Source organism: Crinia signifera, chromosome 1 (genome assembly GCF_055691185.1).
Source record: "Crinia signifera chromosome 1, ASM5569118v1, whole genome shotgun sequence".
NCBI lineage: Eukaryota > Metazoa > Chordata > Amphibia > Anura > Myobatrachidae > Crinia > Crinia signifera.
The window spans coordinates 200,947,257-200,969,315 of record NC_139217.1 but is presented as its reverse complement, the minus strand read 5'-3'; the positions used below and the strand labels follow the sequence as shown (position 1 = coordinate 200,969,315).

Here is a 22,059-nt window from a genome sequence, read left to right as displayed (position 1 = left end):
GTGGTTTACATTAGCGGTCCCCAACATTTTGTCTCTCCCGTACCCTTTGATTATGCTTTTCATTTATGAATACCCCCTCCTCTCAATGTAAATTATAGTACTTACAAGTGGAGTGGAAGTGAGTGGTATGTGTATCCTTATGCGTGTCCTTATATTAAAGACTAGCGGAGTACTAGTGTCATGAATTGGGTCTCTCTGTGTCTGGCCAATGGCTGTGTAATGTCTCAGGGGTTCACGGTAGTGCTTGTAGGTTTAATGCCACAGGTAGCTCCCAGTGGATTGCTGGTTAGGCAAAAGCACTACCAGACCCTGTGATGCTGCTGAAGGAACCGTAAGTGAAGTGACGTGGTTCATCTCCATGTCGGGAGACTTCTTCCTCTTCTTCCGGTATTACCAATATTCATTTCAAGTACCCCCAACTGGTCTTCAGTGTACCCCCAGGGATACTTGTACCCCAGATTGGGAACCACTGGTTAACATTAATATATTGAAATTGGTATAGTATGCAGGAAATGTCCATCATGCTCTCTATCACCCCTCTGTAGGAGAGTGCCATGTTTGGATGACAGTGTTTCTCTAACTAACTGTTAAGGGCCCCATACATCAGCAATTAATTGTGACAATTTTCAGATATGGAGATGATTGCCACAATTAATTTTAGATGTGTGGGCTCCCCCTTTTAACAATCCCAATCAAAATCGCCAATCGATTGCTTAATCAGGTTTTTAAACATGTTTAATAATCTGGTATTATCTGCAGATATTATTTATATGTGTGGGCATTCCCAATTCGTCTTCTTCATCTATTTACATTATGAACAGCTGAAATGACAATCGATTGGGCAATTTCCAGATATGAAGATGCAATCTTTAGATGGAAAAATCTGCCGATCACTGAAATAAATCTGTAATGTGTGGGCAAGTCAGATAGATTGTAAAATCCATTTATCTGGCCAAAAAATCCCTGTATCTGGAAATCCATAAATTGTGACTTCTGATGTATGGGGCCCATCAGTCCCAAATATTGTAGGATTCTGTACTGTATGTACACTATTTGGAATAGTTCAAACAAGAACAGAGCCAGTTAGGTCCAAAGGTACCAAAAGCTGTATGGAGCAGGTAAAGAGTCGTTGGGACTCTCTGTGAGCCTGGGTCACACCCTCCTCTGTGTGCACCACAGCTACTCTAGGGGGCTCTAGAGCAGCAGTCCACTGTCACTCAAATTATACTTTTGATTTTTAGCCTGTATCAAAACTCCTCCAGGATATAATGAGTAAGCCAGGCATTAACAAATAATGTAGTGAGAAATTCTAAAAAGCATAAAAAAATGGTGGTTTTTTATACACACATTTTCAATAGTGAGTTTTTAATACACACATTTTCATCCGCTAGATGCTTAAGATCAATGGTTCCTAACCTCATGTACCCCCAACAGTCACATTTTCCAGGACACCCAGCAGGTGCACAGGTGTAGACATTACTTATTGACACATTGCAAAAGATCCACAGGTGGAGCTAATTATTTCACTTGCGATTCTGTGTGGAGACCTGGAAAACATGAACTGTTGGGGCTACATGAGGACTGAGGTTGGGAACCACTGTTTTAGATGGTAGATTGTAAGATTTGATAGAGATGATTAAATACTTTCACCCTTTCTATAGCTTGTTCTGGTGTGCACTTAGCATTAACAAAAACCTATGTTCATGGCTTGTACAGTAGGTCTCATTATGTCAGGTGAAAAATTGATTAGCAATAGGCACTGGTCTGGACCCCTGCACCTTTGATAAACTGTAAAATAAAGGCATACTTTTATTATAAATCACATTCTTCAATACACAAAATATATATACATGTATGCAGCTACTTGTATAGAAGAATATGTGCACTGCCCCTTAGGGGAATGAAGGGGACAACATGCACTCCTCTGACCATTGGTGCTTAACCACATGGGGCAAAATTACTAGGACAGTACAGCATGAGGGAGATCCACTTTGTACTGATATGTAAAATAAAATCAATGCTCACCAGTAATAATACATTGCCTCATCACCACGATTTCTAAAACAAAAATATTGCCAGACATCTCAATATAGAGAATCCCGATATAGGCTCCATAAGTTACCTAACCCTCTCCCCCTACCCCCCTAGCCCGCCTAGCTTGCAGCCTGACCCTAACCCTCCCTACTTGTGCCTAACCCTAACTCCTGTACCCCGGTGCCTAACCCCCATCTAAGTGCCTAAACCTAGCCCTAGGTGGACGCTTGTAATGCCTTATGGAGCACTGGGTTAGTGTTTCATAATGTGCTCTGAAACATTGCAGAAATTAGAAAATACTAATGGTATGCGTGCAATAACTAACTTACACATTTTCATGTTTTTCAGTACTGCTTGCAAATTGACTCAGACAAGAGGCCATCCTGCATGACCTTGTTACAACATGATCTATTTAAGAAGGATGGATTCTCTGAGAGGTGGGTTAAAGACCCTATCTAATAGTGCCACACACAATGATCTAGGGCCGGGGTGGCCGAACCGGTCCTTGAGATCTACCAACGGTCCACGTTTTCCACGTTACCTAGCTGGTGCACAGCTGTAGTCAATACTAACTGTCACATTTTCAACCCTGCTGCATTCATTCCTACTACAGATCCACAGGTTGCCTGAGAAACATGAACTGTTGGTAGATCTTGAGGACAGGTTTGGCCACCCCTGATCTAGGGCATTATTGGCAATGTGGCATATAGAGGTAGCCTCCATATAAGCACAATTCCCGGGAATGACCACACTTCCTTCTCCAAGACCACAAAAGGAGTCCATCCAGTCATCTTGAACTCTAAATGACCAATCTGTCCAGTTTGGCCACATTAAAAGCTATTCATATTGCTTCTGTCACTGGAACCAAGTGACAGAATTAGCTTGTATGTGAGCACTTAAAGCTTTTGTATACACTGCCATTAGAATTCACCATTTTACTTGTTCCATTTCAATACATCTGCTGTACATCAACACATTATTATCAATGGAAGCCCATTGTAAACACAAAGGAGGCCATCTATTTAGTCTCAGGACGGCAAAGCAAAATCCCAAAAGCTGTCCTGTTTTCAGAGGAATTGGGGCTGTGGCTGAACAAAAACATTTCAAATCCAATGTTTTCACGGGGGTAATTAGATACACCCCAAAAGGCCTGATTCTGAGTTTTACACAAACAAAATAGTATTTGTGCTCATTTGGTGAGATATACAAATTGCAGGATGTGTGCTGGTCTAACTAGTGGCATATTCACTCAGTGTACGTCAAGCATCTATGGGCTCGATTCAGACCTGATTGCACGGCTGCAAATTTGCACAGCGGGTGTTTGCCGATACACTGCTCATGCATATGTCCCGTAGTATGCATGTGCAAGGCCATCCTGCGACAAAATCCTTGATTGACAGGAATTAGGCGTCTGGGGGTGGAAACCGGCCATTTAGTGCTAAGGAAAACACTAGGCGTGCCTAGGAAAACGCTAGTAGTGTCAGGGAAAATGCTAGGCGTGCCTGAGCATTTTATGGCAGGGTGCGAGACGTCAGCTCTAGCCACATACAGTATGCCTTTTTCCATCGCACTTCCGAGTTAGTCCAGGACTATGCGGCGCCTGAGTTGTGGCCAGTGTAAAAATCATTAGATGTGAGCCTGTTACAATGGGGCATTATTCACATGGCTGAGAATGGATGTGTATCTGTGCACATTGATTAGCAAGATGGGTTTCACTATAGCAGGGAGCTGGCTTACCTAAACGCTGGCCGCTGGGAATTTGCATCATGTGATCAGGTCTGAATTGGGCCCAATGTCTTTACTTCACTGCTCTTAAGACTCTGAATAGTAATTATAGTTACAAATATTAATTCAACCACATGTACTTCCTTTGTGTATTTATGACACACTGCCTCAAAATAAACATCAATAGCTATTTATTAAGCAAAAATATAAAAACAGTAGTACCTGAATAAGAAATTATTCTATACTATAAATACATAAGTGTTCCAGTCTCTTTGTGCAAGACCCGTTCTACCCATGTGTGAATGGATACTGCTATAATGGTAGATTGGCATCAGACTGGTAGCCATGCAGTTTGGGGGTGGGGAGGGGCGGCGACAGCCTCCATTCCTTCAAACAGAGGTGTGTTGCCACTGTTGCAGAGACAGATGGGTCCAGAAACTTCCTGGAGATTTCCTGGCCAGGAAAAATCCGATACTGTGTCCTAGAACACGGTTCGGACCGGTAATGCTGCAGGAGGCATGACGTACCCCTAACCAAATCTGAATGAGGGCCTCCGTGTCTCCACTTATTTGCTTACATTGCTACTGGTATTAATAAAAGAAAAATGTCCAATAAAACAAGCAGTTCTGGTGTTGGTATATTTAGATGATACTTTATGATATGCTTCAGATTTAGGAAACTAACTTACCGTATGACAAGTACAGTAACTTGATAGGGTATATTCAATGCTTTTTGCGAGCTGTGAGGGCTCACACAGTCAGTAATTACTTGACCCCCTGCACACGCCGTTTCCACCTTGCTGGGTTTTTACAGCGGCGTGGAAACAGCTGCCCGAACAGTGAGGCTTGTGGCTGAATGCAGCGGGCTCCCTGCATTAGTAGCGAACCTCGCTGTTTGGGGGAATCCTCACCGTCATCTGACAGCGAGGGTTTCCCCGGAACATTGAATATGGTGAGCGGCCGGAGCTGGGGTTAAACAGCGAGGGTTGCTTGTTTTTGGCGATCCCCGCCATTTAATCCCTTCGCTGGCCACATTGAATACTGCCCGATATATGTCAAAATGAGTCATTAGAGATCATAGCATAACAGAGTATTGATGTGATCCTTTGTCACAATTCTTGATTGAAAATGTAACATGCTATAGAACATGTATGGGCACAAGATATGATTTGTAAATAAAAATAACCATAAATATTGTTTTGCTATGTTAAAGGTTTTCACAGGAAATTAGTGTCAAAGTCCAGAAGCTCTGTAAAGACATTCCCTCACAGCTCAAAAAGACAAAAAATGTCAAAAAAGAAAAAGACGAATACACAGGGGAGAAGAAAGCACTGGCCATGCAGGTGACATACAGTATTCCGCTAAATCCTAATGTATACCAACTCATGTAACACAGAAATACAATGGGCACTATACCAAAGCAGCTAGTTTATGTTAAACAATTACAGCTACAGTAATTGATGATTACTTGCTAGGAGGTACAGTGCATCTTTAATTGTATGCTTTCTCTCAACTAACCTCAACGTTTATACTGTATTTACAAAGCAAAATCCACTGATTCTTGGCGGGTTTATGGTGCAAATTTCTAGCTGCATTGACTTTATGGGGCAGATCCAATTATATGCAGTGATTTACTGCACCGGGAATAGGGTTTCAATTCCAGCACTTTTTCCTTGTCTGGCAAAGTACTTGCTGCCGTGCATTAACCCATAAAATCCAGTATAAATTCCCGGAGCTAAGGAGTAACGGCTTTGCAGCACCCATGATCAGGGCAGTCGGTGTACACAGGTTTATGTTAGAGCCTCCTCAGGCTCAAACTGAATTCCGCATTAACTGCAGCCTGTGGGCAGATGCAGACTATAATTGTATAGCCCTAGCAGATCAATCAGTCCATGGGAATTTATTGCATCTAGTTGAATTTGGCCCTGAGTGTGTTGGGCCCAGTTTTCTTTACACTTAGTGGTTGATGTAAGAAGCAGTGATAAGAGTGGAGAAGTAAGACGTGGAGGATTTGCCCATGACGACCAATCAGCTTTGAGGTAACATTTATCAAGTGCATTCTATATAATTATATGTAGCAGCTGACTCATGCTCCACTTATCACTGCATCATACGTCTACTCCTCAATGTGGGTGCTGTTTTCAATTTTTTTCTGAACTCAACAAGAAGCAGCGACATAAAGACCCAAGTATCAACTCATCATTATGAATGATTATCACTCCACAAGTTTCTGTATTAGCTTACTGCTTCTTGTCAAAGCAACTATCCATCAAATTATTTTTCCTATTTGTTTGTTTAGTGGTTTACATTGGTCAATCCATTCAATTATAAAATGGCTTTTTGTGGAAATAGTGCCACAATTTTGCTTTATGGTTAATAAATCATATGGATTGTAATTGTTGGTGAGTTTCTACTCCTGCACGTTTGCAGTAGGCTGGAGGAGTAATGCTGGGATAGATGTCATAGCCCAGCACCACTCTCCTAAGAATAGGAAATAGGGTGAGCTAAGGGGTGCACAGAACTCACAGAGTGACCTGAGTGCATGCAAGAGGAATATAATGATTTAACTAATTGCTTGCTCTAGTAAACATGGTTTAACCCTTTGAGTGCCAACATCTTGTGAGAGATGTGCAAAATACTGTACACTAAAACTGTCAGGGTCACTGACATTTGTTATATAAATTCAAATAAAACAAATATTGTGTTAATTTATTTTTACAATTTCACTTAGCACCCAAAGGGTTAAGAACCCTGAGGTGGGGACACTCACCAAAGAATGACATGATGAAGATATAGTGAATTACTTAGGGTTTTACAATGGTGTGCAATCTATATAATATGTTATATCACCAGTTATTTTCAGCTAAACATATCCATTTAATATACATTTGTTCACGTCTTTTCTTGTAGGATTTTAATATTGAATCCAAAGCTAAAGATACAAAGCCTTTAAAAGTGAAGATAATTAAAATGGATACAGATAAAGTTGACAAGAATGACAAGACATCTAATGCTAGCAGTTTATTTAATGGATCGAATCAGGCCAGAACAGCACCTTATGTCACTCTGAAAGAGTCAAACAACAGCCTAGATTACCATAAAAGCCCAGTTGGAATAATCCCTCCAATCAGCTACAATCTTTCAGCCATTTCTCCACATATGACAACCAATGCTAATGGATACTCTGGCTCCAGCCATCTTAGTTTCAGGTAATTGAACAAAATGTAACTGTGCATTTTATGGTCTTCCTTCTGATGTACTTTTTTATTATGAACACTTTTCTTCTTACTTTTAATTTCAAAATCCTTCAATACAATATGTAATACAAAGTTTAAGAAAGAAAATCCGAATGCTGAATAGGCAATGAGGAAGCATGAACCACTAAAGGGTGCTGACATGCTGACACTTTAGTTAGTGTATCAGGTGGTATAGGGGTGAGCCAATCAGGGTGTTTAGGGAGGAGTAGGCAGGTTAGAAAGGATCACGTTCTATAATTATCTTCCTCTTTTGCTTGAGAATCCCAGCCATCCCATCCCTATTTCTTCTTCATGGTGGCGGTAAAGAACGGTGTGTAGTTGTGTGAGTTTGTAGATAGTGGGTGCACTCTCCCCGACATCGATTGTCATGAGCCATGCTTCTGCACGGGGGATGGCCACATCATCTGCAAGGGTGGTTGTGCTGGAAGTGTGATCACCAGCGGTGTATGTATGGTATGGTGATGTTTACCCCACTTTTCCTCTCTTAACCGTTCTTTGGTGCAGCCACCATTTTGATAGTCTATAATAAGTTGTCAAAATAAATTTGACATTCAAGTTTTTGAAACGCAAGCACTTGTGTCTGTGTCTTATTTTAGTGTTAAGTATTAGTTAAGTTAGAGTTAAGTTATGGTTTAAGTTTATAAAGTGTTGGGCATAAAGATACCCAATGGTGAGTTCAAAGAAATTCATCACATAAAGCAGCAATGGATTGCAATGGCCGAATATGCCATACAATATAAGGCAGTTATCAGGCATGCTGGAAATGTGGAAGGGAATGATTTAGACCCTCCCACTAAGGGAATAGTTGAAGCAATTGCTGGTGTGTTTCGCTCAGAAGCCTCCAAATGTAATAGATTATTTATGGTGATGGATAATCCGTACCACACATCTGGCTTTTGGTTATTAAAGTTTGTAATATAGCCTTTGGTTGGCAGCAATCACACATGCCACTTCAGCACTATTAATCCTTTGATCTGCATTGCAGATGTATGTCATGGCTGAACTACTAGTGGGGCACATCTATATTGTTATTTCTGAAGATTTATTTATCAACAGTTTCTTATATAGCGCACACATATTCCGCAGCGCTTTACAGACAATATTTGAACATTCACATCAGTCCCTGCCCCAGAGAAGCTTACAATCTTTATTCCCTATACACGCAGGGCCGGTGCATGACATCGCACCGCCCCGCCGCTCACCCGTTCCACTCCGTTGGGGAGAGGGGGGTGATGCGGCTGCCGAGTTGCTCCACGGGGGGGGGGAGCGTTGCAGCCGCTACAGCGTGCTCCACGGGGAAGGGGAGGGATTTGCAACCAGCCCCACCACTCACCCGCTCTACATGGGGGGATGTGGTCGCCGCCGACTGGTTCCACGAGTGGGGGAGTGGTGCGGGCTTTGCTCACCTGGCTCCAAGGCACTCGACACCCGGATCATTGAATTCCAGCTGGCGAGATACAGTCAAGCTGAGCGAACCGTCCCGGATTCTGACTGTTGGAACGTTCCGACAGTTGTAATCCCGGATTGTATACCCCTATATCTTCTTTCCTAAGGAATTGAACACAATCTGGCCCTGCCTTGTAGGCCTTTCCAGTACCCAGATTGCACTTACATTGGATCTAGCTTCAATATTCATCCTAATGAAACAATATTGTTTTTAAACGTAACATTGGTTAGTCAGTACCTCTATTAAATTATGCATTAACTCATGGGTCTTCAAACTGTGGCCCTCCAGATGTTGTGAAATCCCAGCATGCCTTGCCACAGTTTTGCTATAAGGGAGTGTTTAAACTGTGGCAAGGCATGCTGGGATTTGTAGTTTCACAACATCTGGAGGGCCACAGTTTGAAGACCCATGCATTAACTAGTTACCAGTCCACAACATAACAGCAATGACAGCGACAGCGTCTGTGCGCACCGGAACGGAATCTGTTGGATTCAAGCTACAGTATTGGGACAGATTTTAATAACTTTTATTGTTATTTTATTTTATTTTTTAAAGGGGAGAAGAAAAGGGCAAAATATTTGTAAACTCTTTAAAGAAAGATGGAGGAAAACCTTCACCAAGAAGTCATTATAATCCAAACCTTACTGTGAGTACTGTACATGCACCTACTACATTAGACTAGCAGATCCAATTTACCAGCAATTTATTTATTTATCAATTTATCATTTTAATAATCATCCAATTCATTAGTCATTATTTTTGCATTTGAAGGATATGCGCAACAAATATACTGGGCCAAATGTAATAGGGTGAGAGTTTCAGAAAGTGAGAGATTTTGGGAGAGTTTTCCCATATTTTTTAAAGCAGCTATCAATTACATGGCAAAATCAACCTGGCTTTGAAGTGTAATTGATTGCTGCTTTAAAAAAATGGGAATACTCTCCCAAAATCTCTCACTTTCTGAAACTCTCACCCTATTACATTTGGCCCACTGTATCCTAATGGACTGCACAAGTTATACATCGTGGGTGAAAATTAATAGGATGAGAGATACAGAAAGTGAGAGATTTGAAAATAAATTTCCAGGTTTTTTAAAGCGGCAATCATTTACACGGCAAAACCAGTATGATTTTGCCGTGTAAATGATTGCCGCTTTAAAAAACTGGAGATTTCTTACCAAATCTCTCACTTTCTGAATCTCTCATCCTTTTACATTTCACCCCAGATGTTAAACCTGATGTGAGTGTGTGTTTTATTATTTTAATCATTTTCTCTGTTGCCTACTGCAGTACACCTGTAATATCTTGTAGCTTACACATGCCTGCCTAAATCACTATAGAATAGAATATAGAATACTCACACAACAGTTTAGTTTTATGGAGTCAAACTGGATTCAGGGAAATGTTGCACTTATCTTTTAGTTCTTTTGTGAGCAAAGTTTTGTTGTTTGATAATTCGATCATAAACTGAATGATGTATTTGACAGCAGGTTAGTAATGAGAAGAGCGCTCTTCAACTAAACAAGAAAAAATGGGAGTTTTCAAGGGCTGACACAAGACTTCCAGAGCTCAGCTATGGTCATCTGCCAGAGCTAAAGGGCACAGATGGTGGTAGCCATTACAATGGTACTGTAAATCTTTTAATCTGACTTCTAGAATGTTTACATTTAAATGTAATTCACCTGTGAGTAATTGTCTATGCTGTAGAACTATTTTTAATTCAGTTAGTTAATCTTTTTATAACCAAAAATGCATTCTCGCAGTGATGCAGGAATTTCAGTGTTCATTGCGATATATGTCAGTTTTGATTCTTCATTATGGGACTGATACAGAGATAGAAATGCTCTCATTCTAAGCCTGATTCTGAGTTTGATGCAGTTGCATCTGCAACTTTATGCTAATACCACTAAAATGCCCGCCCCTGGTGTACATCCATGTAAATATGCAAGGACTAAGATGCCCACTTTCAGTGTCTGCAAAAGCTGCAATCATACTTAGATGCCACCATCAATTGCACCATTGAAACTTTCACCAGCCCTATGTTAGGGGCAGATTATTCATCTGAGTATGTCCACTAATGTGAGTACTCTCATCTCCCCCTTTACAGCTACCCTCAACCACCTCGGTCAGTTATGCATTGCTGCAGAGCTGCTCACCAGCAGCAACAGGTAGCTTTGCCTGGTCATCTGCATAGACATGGCAGCTGAAGAAGGTGTTGTGGTAGGAAGTACTGGGTGGGAGTAGCAGTGGCACATGGCAGCTGATGATTGTTTCAGGGGCATGATGGTTGTGGCAATAGTAGGATGGACTGGGACAGAGTAATAGTAGTGATACATGGCAGCTGGAGAGCTGGTGGGAATGATGGTGATAGTAGTAGTAGGAGAGACAGGGTTAAAGTAGTAGTAGTAGGGACATTTGGGGTAGCACAGGTACAAGGGACACACACAGCATGACATTCTCATAATCCACCAGTGCCCATTAGACCCAGGGGCAGATTGGGCCATCTGGAAACCGGGCCATTTCCCGGTGGGCCGGTCCAGTCCTGGCCATAATACTTAACTCACTGTCTGCTCTTTATACATTCTCCCTGTGTGCAAGATCTCCAACTCACTAAAGGTTGATACACACTGGCCGTTTTTTTGTCCCGTTTTGGCGATTATCACAGGTGTGGATGACTTTCCATAGTAGGACAATATGGAAAGCTGTCCACTCTGCAGCTCATCTGCTGGTAATACTAACAGATGAGTGGCCAGGCCAGCGATGATGCAGGAGCTCGCATAGTAGTTTGCAGACAGTCCCTTGCACTCAGCAACAGAGAGTAAAGAGAGTAGCTCAGCTGTTTGAGGGTATATTCCAAAAGCTGGGACTCTCCCCCTTTGATGGGCACTAGTAGCTTGTCTCTACTGTTCCCAAAACCAGCTGGTTACTGCTTCAGCTCCACACACCTGGTATGTAGTTTTATATTCTCGTTGGCAGATTGCTCTGCCTCCTGAACTCTAATCCCCTAGTCCCCAATACCATTTGGTAGGTGGGACTATCTAGTTTTTAATTCCATTAAAATCTAAGAAATCTATTTTTGGGAACTGGAGATATCTGCAGTCAAGCAAGCTGTCCTCCCACCAGAAAATATGAATAATAAGCCCACTCCACTATACACCCCTCCTCTGCGTATTAAACATCCTCTACCACCCTGGAAGTTATGTATCAGGGCCCCTTCATTCAGCCCAATGTCCCCTTCTCCCACCCCATCTCCCACCATCTGTGCAGTAAAGGGGTAATTACTGGAAATTACTGATCCAGGCCAAGGTCGACATGGGTTTAGGCCGACAGTCATTAGGTCGACATGAGTTTTTCACTGTTTTTTTTGAGCCGACATGTGCCGACAGGCGGTATTTCATGCCCAACCATCCACTAGGGCGTGGTGGGAGAATAAAACAGTGTGCCGAACGTAGCGAGTCACCGTGCCCGAAGCATTGCGAGCAAAGCGAGCGATCCGAGGGGCTGCGGTTCAACTCCACCTGTGTCCATGTCGACTGTGTCGACATTCGTGTAAAAAAAACCTGTGAAAAACCCATGTCGACCTAATGACTGTCAACCTAAACCCATGTCGACCTTGGCCCATGTCAACCTTAAGTCATGTCGACCTTAACCCATGTCGACCTTTAAACCTGTCAACCTTGGGGTCAGTCTGTTCTGACAGATGTACCGCTTCCCTATAAGTATATGTCTATATTTTAACAACTTTTCAACTCCAAAATACATTCACTACAGGAAAAAGCAAAAGAACCACGAATGCTGAATAAGCAATGAGAGAGCATAAACCCCTGATGGGTTCCCCAGGTTACACTGGAAGGTCAGCTGACATGTAAATCAGGATGGGCACAAGGCCTATCAGAGCAGTGGGAGGGTTATAGACAGGGTAAGAAAAGTCACATGCTATCATGTGAGCTTCCTCTGTCGGGAAAAGCCCCACCCACCCTTCCCTATTTTCTTCTCTCTTAGGCGGCGGTAAAGAACGGTCATCCTTCTAAGATCTTGAGGTGTGTGTTTAGATAGTGGGGTGTCGCTCTCCCCTGACATCTAGGGTCATCGGCCATGCTTCCGCCCGGGGGGTGGTCACCACTAGCACGAGTGGATGACCGGGGAGAGTGATCACCAGCGATGGTGTGTATGGTAGATATCTTTAACCCCACTTTCCTATAGTGACCGTTCTTTGGTGCCGCCACCATTATATATATAGTTTAGTTAATTGTCAAATAAATTTGACATTCATTTTGAAACGCCAGCACTTGTGTCTGTGTCTTTTTTATTAGATAAGTTTAGTTGTTAAGGTTTAGGTTAAGGTTATGGTGAGTTGAAAAGTGTGGACCTGGGGGATACCTGATGGGGAGTTTATGAGTAGACATTGTAATCTGTCAACATCAGTGCATAAATGTCACCATTGTAGTAGCTGATTTGCTGTAGTTAATTGATTCCCTTATTGTCTCTGTAGTTCGCAGTTCAAAATTGTTGAAGAAAGAAAACAGGACAATTCCAGACTCTCGCATTCCTCCTCTAGCAATGATTGAGCTGCATAATTCAAACCCAACCATGCCACAGGTTAGACAACAACAACATCATATTTTTTAAACCCATTTATGAAGACATAAATTACAAAAAAAAAAGTATCACTGTGTGCTAAGCGATCTGTGCTTAACTGCATTGCTAAGCACAGATGCTCAAGCGCCCCGTGCATGGGACTTTGAAGTTTGTGGTTTATTTATAGTTTCATAACTACAGTAAAGTTACACAGCCCATATACATGTATGTACAGGGCAGCTGAGAAGGGGGGGGGGGGGGGGGGGGAGCAGGTACTAATTACCAGGGCCCAGGCTTGCTGGAGGGGCCCTGGTCCGACCCTTCCCCCTTCGTCCCTCCCGGCATCAGCATCAGCACACATACAGCATGTGTGTCTCACTGACAGCGTGAGAACTCATGCTGAACCTGCTTTCAGCACAGCACATGCTGTAGGTGTGTGCTGCTGCTGAGTTTAGAGTTTTCTTTCACCCCCTCTAAACATTTTGGGGGCGTGGCCTAAGCGCAGGAGGTGGCCACACCTCACACACGTGGCCACGCCCCCAAAATGTTACCGGGCCCCGGCATTCCTCTCAGCTGCCCTGTGTATGTAAACAGAATACCACTCAAAATGTTGTTAAATAATGCTAAAATGTAAAATATATGTGGGCTGTTCATTGGTGCCATTATTTCCCCATGCCATCCAAAACCGCTGATCGGCAGACATGGATGTTTGACAATCCACCAGAGATTCAGGGAAATTCAGCTGTTACAAATCCCTGACTCTCCAATCCTCCTAATGTTTTGGTTGGAATTGGCAAATCAGAAATTTGCAACATGTTGGATTCCCTGATCACAATATCAGCAGAATGGGGAATTGGGGCAATCTATTGCATACAGCAGGCCTGGCAAACCTGTGGCCCTTCAGCTGTTGGGAAACTACACATCCCAGCCTGCATTGCCACAATTTTAGCATTCTCTAATAGCAAAACTGTGGCAAGGCATGCTGGGAATTGTAGTTTCAAAAAACAGCTTGAGAGTCACAGGTTGGTTGGTCAGGCCTGACACACAGTATGAATGTGTCCCATTAGACAGAGACAGTCATTTAAAAACATGCTAAAATGCTGATACAAAGCGCACAAAGCTTACGGTATTTTTGTTCACATATTACTCATTTCAAGATGACACAGAGAATGTCTGCATGTGTCAATAGTTTTTAATACAATTCCTCATGTGCTTCGATTATGCCTGCAAACTGGATGGCACACAATGCAGTTTGGTAATAACTCTTTATTACCATAACAAAAGTCCTTTTATGAAGAGAAAACAGCTTTGAAGTCCAGCAGTAACCAAGGAACGCCTTCAGAAATGTGCTCTGCTCACACATTGAATAATAACAAATATATATTTGAACACAATAGGCTTGATTCAGATTTGGTTGTAGATATGCCCACTAAATTAACTGCATAGATCTGCCATCTTTGCTCCATTGCTATTAGTGCAGACTTGCATTAGCCTATACCTTGTGCATTTCTCTGTATGTGCACAACTCTGCCTTGACCTCAACTCTAGCCTACATACTAATGCTCAGTTAAAACCCAATCTTGTACGTTTAGCTGCAAGTGCGATGTGTACAATTCTCTGACACATTGATACAATTGCCACATCTATCTGTAAATATCTGACATGCTGGGCCACACCCTTCCTATAATACAGACAGAGCCATTTACACAACAATAGATGCATGACTTTACCATAGTATGCTCTATCGGGCACATTTTCCCCAAATTTGTTCACATGAATTTAGTCACTAACAAACATTGCATTGAGGTATAAGTTGTACTTTAATCAAGCAATAACATATTCTTGCATTGCCCAGCTTGTACTTAGGGCCTGATTCAGGTGTGCATATAGTTGCCTGAGCAGCTGTGATTTCAGTGACTGGCCGTGCCTGATTAACCAATAGGCTGATAAGGCTGCAGCCCAGGGCGCCAGGACTGGGGGGTGGGCGCCTTGCAGGTGACAGCCGGTGAATAAAATGAAGGCCTAATTTATTCCATGCTTGTTAGCTATCACCCGTCCCAATGTACTGTGGGGGGGTAAAGTTCTTAAGGTGACTGCCAGATGGCTGTGCCAATGTAACTTACTGATTGAAATATTACTTTATGTACATTGTGCTACAGCACCAGCTGGGCAGCCTAAAGCCTTCTCCTTCACGTACCAGCAAGCATTAGATCCCACATGCCAGTTGAATAACCAGAAATTCCTGTTTCCTAGCACGGCGCCCATGATTTTAATCTTATGCCATCGCATGCGATACGATCAAAATTATTTTTTTATTGTACAGGCAGCCTGATGGGTGATTACTATGTTAAATGCACCCCCATTGTTAACCCCCGCTATGAACACCAACCCAAAGCGTGGGACCTTTTCATACCCCCACTATCCACGTCGGCGTGGAGCTGATTTTATATAGTGTGGTGAGCGCAGCGAGCCACCGAGCCCGAAGCGTGGCGAGCGGACGCGGATTACTCGGTGGCTCGCTGTGCTCTCCACACTATAGAACCTTAACTCCACGCCGACGTGGATAGTGGGGGTATGAAAAGGTCGGAGGACGCGTACCGCCGCCCCTCGCGGGCTCGCTGCGCACGCCACGCTTCGGGTTGGCGTTGATAGTGGGGGTGGCGTTAACAATGGGGGGGGGGGGGGCATTTAACATAGTAATCACCCATCAGGGTGCCTGTACAATTACAAATCGCATCGCATGCCATTGTAATGGCATGTGATGCGATATTAAAATTGTCCAGTGGGGCTCTTAGGACCCGAGGTGTGAAGGGAGAATAAAATAGTGTGCCCGAAGCATGGCGAGCGCAGCGAGCCATGCGAGGGGGACGCGGTGCACTTTAACCTGTGTCCATGTCCACTGTGTTGATATTCGGGTAAAAAAAAACCATGTCAACCTTTTGAATGTCGACCTTCCCCATGTTGACGTAATGCTTGTCTCGACCTAATGACCCAGCGACCTAACCCATGTTGACCTTAATGCATGTCGCCCTAATGGTGTCGACCTAATGATTGTAGACCATCATGCTGTCTACCCAATGATCCATACCCGTATAAGCTGTACTAAGACACCAGGACCTCTCTAGTTGTGAGCAAATATGCAGTAGTAAACTGGGGAATGGCTGAAAACACACCTTTTCTCTATCCACCCCCCTTTACCTCCCACAAACACTGACTACTTGTCACTTTGTGAATAAATCCCCTGTATGTGCACAATAATTATTAATTCTCTGTAGACGCGCAGTGCGGAATTGTTGCACCAGACATCAGCATTCCGTGCATCTCTGAATTAAGCCCTAAGACAGACAAAAGCATAATTATGGTTCACCGAAACTCTGCCCCTAGATCCAGTATTATATCTTTTGTGTTGTGTCATTGCCTCTGCAGCATCTAATTATTTAATATAATATTATGTATAACATACTGGATAGTAACATTGTCAGAAAACTATGTACTATGAACCTTTTGAATAATGCATTTTTCATGTATTTGCAGTTTTCAGGAAACTCAATACCGGACACTACAGATATATCAGAAGCAAATTTTCCTCCAGTGGAATATTAACAGAACATTTCTTTGGATAATCCCAAACCATATGACTTTCTGTAATATAAAACAGACTTGCTGCCTAACAAGGCTGAGCCTGACACAAGCTAGTGGGTACACAATGCTGCAACGTTATCTTCGCATTCAATGAGATCTTTTATAACTGGCTTCAAATAGATTCCGTGGTATATGCTGCATGGAGCTGCTCACGCTGTAATTACTGTGTATATCAGATCAATGCTGTATGACTGGATGTCTGGATAACATGCACCAAGTTCATATATAGCTTCACTGATCAGAGACAAAGCTATTGGAATATGCAGCTTCAGTTGAGAACTCCACTGATTTTTGCAAATTACAGACCAGGAATCTACTTACTTTTAGGCCTCACTCTATTACATTATAAAGGCTATGATAAGTGGCATCATTACATGTAGTAATGCCATCGTCCATTAATAATTATTTTATCCAATAGGGATGGCCATCTTCCATTGATAATTCAAAATCATTGATGGTCTATGTCAAAGATCAAATGCTTTTGCCATTGATGGGGAAGAACCAAATGGTTTCCCACAGTCAATGGTATAGAAGCATTGGATGTTTTTTCTTCTCTACATACGAGTGCTGCAACACAAAACATATCTCCAGCCTTAAGCCCCGCCCCTTGAATCTGATTGGTCCATGGAATAATCAGTGAAAGAATAGGGATGACCATAGTTGGATGAAACCGTTGATGGTCTTCCATCACGTAGGTTGTTATGATCAATGGCAACTCTTAACTTTACCATAGACTGTAACCATCGATCTCTCACTGATGAGGTATGTGTCATGTGACTCATTTTCAAATTGTTCCAAGATGAAGGGAATATACACAGATCTCTGGTGTTATTCTAATTCAGGAGTGGCCAAACCTGTCCTCAAGATCTACCAACAGTACATGTATTTCGGGACACCTGTGGATCTGTAGTAGGAATGCAGCATGTTTGAAAATGTGACAGTTAGTAATGACTACAGCTGTGCACCAGCTAGGTGATTTGAAAAACGTAAACCTTTGGTAGATCTCGAGCACCGGTTTGGCCACCCCTGTTCTAAATTGAACCCTCTCCTATAAAATATAGTGATATCAGAAGTTACTACTTACTGTATATGACACTAACACTAGATATCCCAGTAAAATAAAATGTTTATGATGAGAGATCAGATAGGAGACTGTTCCATACTGTTCCATGGGAAACGGTCATCTGTCAGACCAGACTTAGGTCGACAGTCATTAGGTCGACCCGAAAGGTCGACTGTCCCCAAGGTCGACAGGGTTAAAGGTCGACATGGCTCAAGGTCGACATGACTTAAGGTCGACATGGGCCAAAGTCGACATGGTTTTAGGTCGACAGTCATTAGGTCGACATGAGTTTTTCACGTTTTTTGACCCGAATGTCGACACAGTCGACATGGACACAGTTGGAGTTGAACCGCATGAGTTTGTCACTGTTTTTTGAGCCGACATGTGCCGACAGGCGGTATTTCATGCCCTACCCTCCACTAGGGCGTGATGAGAGAATAAAATAGTGTGCCCGAAGCATTGCGAGGGGCTGCGGTTCAACTCCAACTGTGTCCATGTCGACTGTGTCGACATTCGGGTCAAAAACCGTGAAAAACTCATGTCGACCTAATGACTGTCGACCTAAAACCATGTCGACCTTGGCCCATGTCGACCTTAAGTCATGTCCACCTTGAGCCATGTCGACCTTTAACCCTGTCGACCTTGGGGACAGTCGACCTTCCGGGGTCGACCTAATGACTGTACACACCACGGGTACACACCACGACCACAAGCTCACGATGCACATTGTGAGCGGGTCGTCAGTGTTTCTTCAGACCCGCTCACGATGATGCGGGGGGGCACGACCCGCTCACGATGTGCACCGTGAGCGGGTCCGATCCAATGGCGACCCGCACCCGACTGTATGGTCGTTATTCAGATCCTACCTGCAGCAGGTAGGATCTGAATAACAACCGACCGACCCGCGGGACCGCGCATCGGATCGGTATCGGTCCACACCAGGACAGAAAAGGGCCCAATCACCACACAATCTACATCCAATTGGTCGGAATTGGATCTAAATTGAGGGGATTGGGCGCTAGTCGTCCTGGTGTGTACCAGGCATAAGTCTGGTCTGACAGATGTACTGCTTCCTGTTCCATACATCAGTAAATTTAAAATGGAGAGTACAGCGTTAGTACAGCATTAGTACAGTGTTAGAACAGTGTTGGCTGGGGGAAACTTTTAAAAGTTAATTTCTTTTTTTGTTTGTTTTTTATACAAAATCCATTTACTGTATAATATATAAAATCTTATTTAGTACTACACAAATTTTAAGAAAATTAGCTTTATCCCAGTGCACCTGTATTACAGAAGCTATTATGTGACAAAAATGCTGCATTTAAAATTTTTTTTTAAATATGTGGGATATTTAAGAATACATGATACATTTTAAAATGATATGATTCTGTAATTTCTTTTGCACATATTCCATAAACAAGATTCAAATATTTTCCCTCAAATAATTTAATGGTGTTATATAATATGTATGCAAGATTATTTCTCAAAAATGTACAACCTCAATAAAATTTTACATAAGCTAATTCCACTCTCCGCAAAACATTTTTCAACTCTTTGAATGAAAATAGCTTACTTTATGTTCTTTGCAGATTTCTCTATATTAGGGATGAGCGCCGGGGCCAAAGATTTGGATTTGGATTTGTAGCCGAGATTTGGATATGGATTTGGCTTTGTCGAGCGGCGGTGAAAAGCTTTTGGATTTGAATTTTTTTGAAAAATTGTCAAAATACCCCCAAATCACGTAATTTTTGCATTTTTTCGTCCCTAGAGTAATATTAAGCTCAATAACATTAATTTCCAGCCCTTTCCAGACAATTTTGACAACTTTACACCTCACAATATTGTTTTTAGGGCAAAAGGTGCAACACAAACATGTGGCTCATCTAGGAGTGGCAATGCAGCGGCAGACAGGATGGCAGTTTGAAAAACTAGGCACCAAAAACATCAGATTAACACCCAATAAGACCCCTATCTGGCTTGATCGTGTTATACTATGGGTGCACTACACACAAAGAATGAATAAAGAAAGACAAGAAAAAATTATTCAGATTTAAATGTAATTTGTTTTTAATGCGCAGTATGTATAACGCTGCTTGGATGCAGAACTACACACACCCACCTTCTGGCAGTATATACTATGGGTGCACTACACACAAATAATAAATGAATAAAGACGAGAAACATTGATTAGGATTTTTAAAATTTTATTTGTTTTTAATGTGCAGCTTGTATAACGCTGCTTGGACGCAGAACAATTACACACCCACCTTCAGATAGTATATACTATGGGTGCGTAAAGAATGAAGAAAGATTGATTACGATTTTTTGAATTTGTTTTTAATGCGCAGCTTGTATAATGCTGCGTGGATGCAGAACAATCACACACGCACCTTCTGACAGAGTCAGTATACTATGGGTGCAACTACACACACACACAAAGACTGAATAAAGAAGAGAAAAATTGATTTGGATTCTTTAACTTTAATTAATTAAATTTGTTTTTAATGCTCAGCAAGCTAACAGCTGCGTGAAGGCCGAACAATCACACACGCACCTTGTGGTGTATACAGAACGTCACATTACCCTAACAGTACTATTGGGGTGCAGTAAACCGCAAAAGCAAAAGAACAGCAACATTTATTTTTATATTGTATTTCTTTTTTATGGACGCACCTTCGATCACACTGTGTGGAATGTGGAGGCAGAGCAATCACACACGCAACTTGTGGTGTATACTATTGGGGTGCAGTATACAGCAAAAAAATAAAGAACAGCAAAGAAATTTTTATTATATTGTATTTCTTTTTTATGGACGGCCCTTGGATAACACTGCGTGGACTGTGGAAGTAGAACAATCACACACTGAACTTCTTCTTCTGACAGTAGTACAGATGGAGCCGGCCTCATTCTTGCAGGGGCTGGCGATAGTATCGGCAGCCCCCACCAGCGGCCGGCTCCCTCCAGGGGTGCAGGTGCACAAGTCGCTCGGGCACCCCATGGCTACAGAGCTGTCTATGGGTCCCCGCCGCCTCCCCCGGTGCCCCTCACTGCCCTGCTGTCCCCCCTATCCCTGCCCATCTCCCTGAAGTGGAGATGGGCAGGGACCCGAAGCGGCGCCATCCTGAAACTGGGGCGCACATGCGTGTGAGACGCACATGCGTCCCAGTCGGATGGAGCGCCTCTGCGCCGGCGATCGCCAGCAAGAACATTATGGCGATCCCCGGACAAGGAAGAAAGGCGCTCCATCTGTATATGGTGTAAAGTGGTCTGCACTGCACAAGATCACAACACCCCTTTGTCTGCACTGCACAGCACCCCTCTGCAGTCTGCACAACAACTCTCTGCACACTAATGTAATGATGACTGAGTGATTGATGACAACAAGTTCAAGTTAAACAGCCCAGTGCCAAACACCTTTGCAGTCTGCATGCACTGCACATAACACCCCTCTGTCTGCACTGCACAACACGCCTCTGCACTGCACAGCACCCCTCTGCAGTCTGCACAACACCCTTCTGCACATTAAGGATGATGACTCTCAGTGATTGATGACAAGTTCAAGTTAAACACCCCCCCCCCCGCCGCAAATCCCCCCGCCCGCAAGCATGCTCTTGTCTCTCCCATCCTTAAACATAATTTTAGTAAATCTCTACACACTATACCCTGTAACATAGTTAATCCCGCCACATACCCAGAACCATACCTCCCAACATTACCCTCTCCAGGAGGGACACAATGTTCTGATTCTGGACTTCCCTCTTAATGTATGATTGCCATCACCTGCTTTAAACAGGTTAATTAATAAGAAAAGCATTTCAACACAGGTGATGGCATTCACATATTAAGGTGTATTCAATGGCACGGCGAGCATGGCTCAGCATTCGCCGCTTTGCACTCGCCGCGCACTAATCTTTTTTTGGGCTCGCCGAGCACTTGTCTTTATTTGTGATCACCGCCAGCTCACCCTATTCAATGCGTCAGTGGCTCGCTGCCCCTGACGGCGAAAATAACCAAATCAGGCACCCACCGGCTACCTCTACCCTCCATCCATGCGCCCGCTACCCTCCCTCCGCCCATGCGCCTGCTACCCTCCCACCAGCAGCCCGCCCTGCTACCAGCTGCCACAGCGCAGAGGGGATGGCGGCAGGCAGGATGGCGACCTCCCGGCAGCGCATGAGGTGCTGGCAGGGAGGGGGAGCAGACGTCGCAGAGGAAGGTAGGGGTCCAGCAGTAGCAGTTGAGCTTCCCGCAGACCTCCGGCTCCTGGTCTCGGCAGCCCCAGCGCTGACATCTACTAATAATCACCGCACTGAAG

At 43.3% G+C, this 22,059-nt stretch overlaps 1 protein-coding gene across 3 annotated transcripts in view; it reads left to right on the top strand.

The window, feature by feature from the left end:
* The window catches only part of CDKL2 (cyclin dependent kinase like 2), an 87,724-nt gene extending 69,791 nt beyond the window's left edge, over positions 1-17,933 (top strand). For 2 of the 3 annotated variants that reach the window (XM_083179166.1, XM_083179164.1), the window contains exons 7-13: positions 2,383-2,471; positions 4,972-5,101; positions 6,669-6,967; positions 9,018-9,108; positions 9,949-10,087; positions 12,954-13,060; positions 16,574-17,933. In XM_083179166.1, the coding sequence (XP_083035292.1) occupies positions 2,383-2,471; positions 4,972-5,101; positions 6,669-6,967; positions 9,018-9,108; positions 9,949-10,087; positions 12,954-13,060; positions 16,574-16,642 (924 nt within the window). In that variant the 3' untranslated portion in view covers positions 16,643-17,933. The remainder of the gene's footprint in view (positions 1-2,382; positions 2,472-4,971; positions 5,102-6,668; positions 6,968-9,017; positions 9,109-9,948; positions 10,088-12,953; positions 13,061-16,573) is intronic. The other variant, XM_083179165.1, reaches the window with a different exon arrangement.
* Positions 17,934-22,059: the final 4,126 nt, after the last annotated feature.